The 7,331-nt window shown below is 49.5% G+C and overlaps 1 protein-coding gene across 1 annotated transcript; it reads left to right on the forward strand.

Annotated features, from left to right (window-relative positions):
- Positions 1-315: 315 nt before the first annotated feature.
- On the forward strand, positions 316-3,171 carry LOC119279840 (GDSL esterase/lipase At4g10955-like). Its single transcript, XM_037560935.1, has 3 exons — positions 316-404; positions 708-1,091; positions 2,556-3,171. The coding sequence occupies exons 1-3, from the start codon at positions 316-318 to the stop codon at positions 3,169-3,171; spliced, it is 1,089 nt and encodes a 362-aa protein (XP_037416832.1).
- Positions 3,172-7,331: the final 4,160 nt, after the last annotated feature.

The following is a 7,331-nucleotide window of genomic DNA, read 5'->3' on the forward strand; positions in this document are numbered from 1 at the left end:
GGTCCATATGCGGTGGACCTCGATTGGACTGAATTAAGCCGATGTTTTTCTTTTTGCGGAGAAAAGTCGATGGTTAATTTTATTAAACCAAGTGGACATAACTAAACCATTGCGGGAAGCATCATTAGCAGGTTCCACTACTCGTAAACTACTACTAGGAGTTCAAGCCCACCTATATATGTGCGTCTTGTTGTAGCAAGTTTACGCAGCAAGAGAACAAAAAGCAAAAGCAAGCTCAACTTGTAAGCTACCTTGTGCTTAATTCGTCTAGCTAGCTAGCTAGCTCGATCCAGATCCAGAGCGGAGCATTGACCAATGGCTTCACACGTTCACCCCGCCGACGCCGACCGCTTCGATGTCTCCGTGCCGATGCGTATGATTTCTCCGGGAACTAGGATCGACTGGTACTACCTCCGTCTAGGATCATTAGTGTTCATCGTATTTTTGTTAAAGTTTGACCACATTAATGCATTTAATCAGAAATCATACTATTGGATCTTTATTCGAACATATTTCTTAATGATATTATTTTTTCTATATATAATTTAATATTATTAGTTAAAATCATGATCAAAATATGACCTAAAATACCATAGACTAGTATATCAGGGCAGAGGTAGCATGTTTTAGTTACATACAGAACTCATCATTTTATGAGTCGTAATCAATCAAACTGATCCATATATATCGTGTGTGTATGCTCACAGGGACAGGGAGGAGCACCGGCGCTGCATCGCCGCCTGCCTTGTCAAAGGGACGTACGTGCTCGAGAACGACAGGACACTGTGCAGGATAGAGCCGAAAGCGCTGGCGCCGGCGTGGTGGAAGAGCTTCCACTTCGACCTGGTGGACGTGCTCACAGACCGCTCGTTCATGCATAGGCGTGATCAATTCATCTTCGGCGCCATCTTTGAGCACGTGGCCCCGGCTCCTCGCCACCCATCCGCTCCGCGCTACATCGTCGCCTTCCGAGGAACCATGCCGCTGCATCCCAAGGCGGTGCATGACTTCTGCCTCGACTTCAAGGTCATCTTCAACACGCTGCCCGACTCAAAGCGCTGCAAGCGCGCGCGCCTCGGGGTGGAGAGCCTCCTCGCCACCATCCCCGCCGACAGGGCCGGCCCTGGGGAGGGGCAGGGGGGGCGGCCGCCCCGGGCCCCCAAAATCCAGGGGCCCCCCCGATAGTTAGGTTATAGGCCTATGGCCCATACTAGGCAGACGCGCGCTAGGGAGCAGCAGCTCGATCTCCCGATCCCAACGATCGAGTGTTTGATAGAGAGATCAGCGGAATTTCCTTTAACGTAAAAAAAAGAGCGACCAATTAGCTGCACGGGTGATTTCCTTCCTATTCTGTTCGACCATTCCATCAGGTAGGGTCGATCACGCAACGATTCCCGGGTCCCAGCCTAGCTGCAGGCCGCCGACGCCGCCGTGCACACACGCACGCACTCCCGCCTGGCCGCCTCGCCGCCCCCAACCCCATGGTAATATCCTTCCTAATTTGTGTATGTTCGCCCCTGATTTCAATTCCGGGCCCTGTTTGGCATTTGCTCAATTGTTCTCCCTCAATCGTCTGTAGACTCTAGGCGCTGTGCAGACCCCCTGTGTACTGTATACACACACGCACTGAAGTTTGATCAGCACTCCGTCAGGTATTGCGATATATTCATATAATATTGATACAAAAAAAAAATTTCTTTGATGCATAGCCGGCACTGTTCAATAACTGATAGAACAAATTGTTTTGTTTTCAGCATTGTGTGTGTTATTATGACGTCCTCCAGTAAGAGGAAATATTTTAATGTTTTTGACTGATACGGCGATCACTTATTTGAATGATAGATTCAAATAATTCATGGTGTTTAAAGATATATTCTGATTTTTATCGGGCAACCTGATGTCATTAAGTGACAATGAACTTGAAGAATGTTGCATAAAATTTGCAGAAACTTTCTCTTAATGGTTCATCTAATGTTGAGGTATACAATCTTATTTCTGAATGCAATAGCAGTACACCTGCTTTTTCCCTAAAAAAAACAATCTTATTTTTGAATTGATGATTATAAGATTCACTTTGTCAGATGGTGTAATGTCTGCTATGGAGATTTTCGGGCATGCCAGAGAAGTTGATTGTTATCCCAATATCTCCATTGTCTATCACATCTTACTTACTGTGCTTGTGACGGTCGCATCGGCCGAAAGAAGCTTTTCAAAGTTAAATTATTGAAGAATTATTTGAGGTCAACAATAACTCAAAAGAGATTAAATGGCTTGGCTACATTATGCATCGAGAAGAAATTATTGGATGGGATTAACATCGACCCCATCATATGTGACTTTGCATCGAGGAATGTTAGAAGAAATTTCAAGGTAATATGTATAAATTATTTCATGCATATACTAATTTTGGATGCATTTAAGTGTTACTGGTAATAATTTATATATACATTTTTGAGAAAAAAATACATAAATATACATATATTACAATGAGTGTATATATATTAAGGGCCCCCAATTTTTAGTTCGCCCCGGGCCCCCAAAATCTCAGGACCGGACCTGCCCGCCGACTCCGACGTCTGGCTCACGGGCCACTCTCTCGGCGCCTCGGTGGCACTAGACGTGGGGCGGGCTATGATGCTGGACAGCAAGCAAGGGCGCAACCTGCCGACCTTCCTCTTCAACCCGCCTCAGGTGTCGCTGGCTCCGGTGATCAACAAGCTGCTCCTGTCGGAGCCGGTGAAGACGAAGCTGCATGACGCCAACAACCTCCTGAAGGCTGGTCTCGGGCTGGTCCTGAGTCCCCACCGGAGGCACATGGAGGAGGTCTTCCAGAAGCTGTCGCCGTGGGTGCCCAGTCTGTACGTCCATGACAAGGACATCGTGTGCCAGGGCTTTATCGACCACTTCGAGCAGCGGAGGCAGCTCGATAAGAGCTTCCACGGTCTCGCCGGGTCCGCCGTAAAGCTTTCGTACCGTGACATGCTCTACTCGTTCGTGCGTTCCAAGGAGAAGGAGCTGCCGCACCTTCTGCCGTCGGCGACGCTGTGGAGGAACTCAAGCATGGACAAGGACGTCAACTGGCTCCACCGGCGGTTCCACGCGCACGAGCTGCAGCAGTGGTGGAAAGCGGATGCCGACCTCGGGTTAAGTCCCAGCAGCTATAGCCTATAGCTACCATGCAACTTCTTCTCACCAAATCACAAACTAGCTAGCTGGAAAGCTAGATTTAGCACAAGATATGTTGTTGCGTGATCGCAGAAATTTCTGCCTGGCAATCATTCAAAGTGTTTGCTGGTTGGACAGACCTTGGTACCTTATTACTCAGCTCAAGACTAATGGTATTGAGAGGGTGTTTGTTTTCAGGGATTTATTGGTTTAGGGACTTAAAAAAGTTCCTATAAGTCCCATCTAAACCAAACAGGAGAGACTTATAGGGACTTAAAGTGGGCATTTGAGACTTATGAAATAAGACTCTCAAGAAAAGTCTTATATGGACTTATAGTTGTAATGTGGTCTTATAGGGACTTATAAGTCCCAGGAACCAAACAAGTAGGGACTTTTTAGAGACTTGTGACTTGTAAGTTGGGACTAAAAAAAGTCCTAGGACTTATGAACCAAACAGGGCCTGAGGTCCCCGTTATCGTTTGTAAACTCAATCTTGTGCATACCCTCTCCCAGATGCTCCCACGTGTCCCACCTCCCCATCTGACGATATCTGCTCCTCCGCTCCCTTCGTGGCTTCTCTCGGCTCGGAAACAAACGCTCGGCTCCAAACTACATGCGATCCCGGCTCCTTGACGAGACGAGGCCCACGCAGCCGAGTCGGCTCAGGGCATCCCTTTCCTTTCTCTCCCAGCCGCCGGAGTCCCCTGCCCCGCCGCCTCGTGCGCCACGATGGAGGACAGGACGCGCCCGATCCCGAGCGAACCCGTATCAAGTAGGTGGCTTCCTCAAATGATTGATGGCCTCGCCGCTCGCCCCCTCCTTCTCCGCCTCAGGCGGCGGCCTCTCACTCCACCACGGGCACCTAATGCATCTCACCCAAAACTGGCAATCCCCCTCCCTAAACACCCCAATTGACCACAAATCTTATAAAAAAAGGTCTTATTTAAGTATATGTGCTGTTCCAAGGTTGGCACGGTTGTTAGATAGTGAATTGTGGTTTACAAACTGTCGATTCTATTGGTGGTTCTGTACATAACATGGGCTGATATCGTTGTCCTGATTCATTATGGCACTCTGAACATTGAAATTTTTCCTTCAATTGCTTATCCGGTGGTGACTCCTGCTGCGCTTGCATTGTTACTGAAAATAGTCAGAGTGTATAAGACAGCCATAGATAGCAGTATTTTTTTTCTTGCGCAGAGCCTTAGATAGCATTTGATTCAGGAAATCATGCATAGTGTTCACCAATGCAGACCACCAATTTACAAACAGCACTGAATCTGGAGCACGCTGCCACAATGCCGTTCATTGTCCAATGAAAGTTTTTTCTTATATAAAAGACAACTTCAAAATTTATTCGGATTTTGAGCGAAACAAATAGACAACAATCCGAATGATTCAATTACCTTGTATGAGATGTGCTCCGTATTCATTTGTTGGGCAGTGAACACAAATTCTTGTTCTGTAACTCGACTGCATGATAGAATAAACAGAGGAAGCATAAGGGGAAAAGTTCAATGCCTCGTATCTGATTATTGTATTTGTTTATATGAACCTTGCCTGCTTATAGTATATACAATTCCAATGATTTTTCTGCTGTGTGTCAAGTACGTACATGACCAAACTCACATTCTGTGCATGTCCTTTACTATCTTGGAGCAGCTTCATGTATAAAAGCTTGTGGCAGACTTCAAGGAGAAATTGTCAAATCCACGACCGTGAGGGACGAGGGAACAAAGAGCGAACACATACTCGTTCAGCAGCCACGCTCCGCTGGACTAAGACCCTCAAGTACAATACTGCAACAAAACAGGTGCTGAGGAAACCTTTGGAGAAGACTCCATGCTTCCTGATGGAGTAGACTTGGCCTAGGAATGTCAAATTTTGTAAATTTGGTGTTGGACAACTGTTGTATCAGTGTAGAGCTGATTGCTCTCCTGGACAACTGTTGCATTGGTCGTTGCAACGAATTGGTGCGTCAGCGACGGCGGCGGAGCAGAGCGTTTCTTTCCAACCGCTTCCTTGGTACCGTTTGCCGCGGACTTGACGGCTGCAGGGCCGTTTGAGATGGAAGAGATCATCGCGGATCGGCATGCTGACAGAGAGGCAGATGACTTGTCGGGAATTCTCACGCTCGCTATGCCGGAAACCTTCATGGTGGACGAGGTCAAGGTCCTCATCGTCCTCTTCGGAGCTTCTCCTAGGTCCAAGTAAGCGATCTTCTTGCCGGCAGCATTGGTTGTGGCGATTCTAGCGAACGGGATAAGCGCGGGTCGGTGCGGCCGCGGCTGCGGTGCAGAGCGTTTGTTTGCTACCCCTTCCTTCGTAGCCTTGGTCCGGTTCATGATGACAGCGCCGTCTGATGTGGAGGAGATCAGCGCCGATTGGCGTGGCGACGGCGAGGGCGACGCAAAGGACTTCCTTGCAACTCTCTCCTTGGCCACGTTGAGGACCGTCCTGCGGCGCTCAAGGTCACGACGGATCTGGTCGCGCAACGCCGAGGAAGAGCACTGCGCCATGAGAGCGGGCGTGCTGAAGGCTGCGCGGAGGAGCGAGACGAGGGCTCGGCGAGGATGTTTCTTGTGTTGCGAGTGCCCTGAGGGAGCCGCCCCTAGGCTTATATCCAGCGGAAGGTCGCTGAGGTGGAGTCGGACTCGAAGAGGAAAGCGTGCATGTCAAGCACTGCGTCAAGTCTTGGATCACTGCTGCACCCATTTTCCTATCATTGCGGCTGTCTAATCCAGCCATCCTCCTGGCCTCCTCCTTGTTCTCTTCCTCCAGGCATCATGTGCGGCAGAGCCACCAGTTCTTGGAGCATGTGATCAGGTTTACGTGATCCAAGCCAGCGGCAGAGCCACCATGGTCGTCCTTGTAAGAGACATTGTCAGATTCAGGCATGGCCATCCTTCTGGGCGATCCTACCTGCGGCAGAACGGTCCGACGGCGGACATGCACTACCGGAACAGGGCTTTACACCGACAGCCAAATATATGCCGACGGTTACCGTCGGCCTAGTCCGAGCTATGCCGACAGCTAGCTCCTGGCTGTCGGCGTACAATGGCCGTCGGGCTATCCGCGTCTAGGCCGACAGCAGCCGTCGGCATATATAGGTCGTCGGCTTATCCCAGACTACGCCTACAGCTGCCGTCGGCATATATAGGCCGTCGGCATAGATGCGGGCCCGCTGACAACTGTCATCACGGCCGGCTAACGACGTCAAATCTATGCCGATGGCCGTGACGGTGGCCGTCGGCATAGATACGGGTGACACGTCACCGATCGAGAGCGCACCGATCAGGAGCTATGCCGACGGCGGCCGTCGGCATAGCCGACACGTCATCGATCCGCGGCGCTGTCCATCTGCCCTGGCCGCACCTATGCCGACGGCTTTGCCGTCGGCATAGTTTCTTTTTTTTCTTTTTTTCCATATATTATTATTATTATTATTAAGCATACAGTATGTGTTAATAAGCATACATATAGATTGTGTTAATAAGCATACATATAGTATGTGTTAATAAGCATATAGTATGTTAATAAGCATATAGTATGTGTTAATAAGCATACATATAGTTTTTTTTCTTTTTCTTCACTGTTTTATTTATTATTTTTATTTAACTAACTTACATACAGTATGTGTTAATAAGCATACATACATTATTTTTCGGTTCTGTACAGAGCGTTGTGACCCCCCTCACGAACGGTTCCGCCGCCAGCCGGCAACTGGAATGGGGAACAACCGCATCGGGTCTATACGAAGGGGACTTTGCTCCAAGTGTTTATATATATATCGGATGACCTACCACAACCGGATGGTGTTATGGCATGTCCGAAGAGGCGGCACGCATCTCCGGGGTGTGGCCCCGCCACGGACGGCGCCGCCGCCGGCACCTGGAGGGGGGGAACGGACGCGTCGGGTGTACATGGAGTGAATTTAGCTGTGGGTTTGGCCCGGATGTTGCTCCCCGGTGTCCCTCTGGGCCGACCTGACACAACCGGGTGGAGAGGTCCACTGGTCAAAGCCCGTCCGTGGGAAGTCAAAGGGCTAGATCTCGTGGTCAACCGCTCCAGGGTTAGGCGGGACGGGGGCCCTGGGGTAGCAATGCCACCGGAGCGTCGTACCGCGCCCTCATACATGCGGGGTGGTGTTGTGGCATGTCCAAAGA

This window comes from Triticum dicoccoides, chromosome 3B (genome assembly GCF_002162155.2).
Source record: "Triticum dicoccoides isolate Atlit2015 ecotype Zavitan chromosome 3B, WEW_v2.0, whole genome shotgun sequence".
In the NCBI taxonomy this organism is placed as follows: Eukaryota; Viridiplantae; Streptophyta; class Magnoliopsida; order Poales; family Poaceae; genus Triticum; species Triticum dicoccoides.

Excerpts from the sequence above, each read along its gene's own strand:
- LOC119279840 (XM_037560935.1), top strand. The coding sequence starts at position 316 with ATGGCTTCACACGTTCACCCCGCCGACGCCGACCGCTTCGATGTCTCC. Across the intron at positions 405-707 it reads CCGGGAACTAGGATCGACTG|GGACAGGGAGGAGCACCGGC; the intron begins GTACTACCTCCG and ends GTATGCTCACAG. Across the intron at positions 1,092-2,555 it reads CGCCTCGGGGTGGAGAGCCT|CCTGCCCGCCGACTCCGACG; the intron begins CCTCGCCACCAT and ends CTCAGGACCGGA.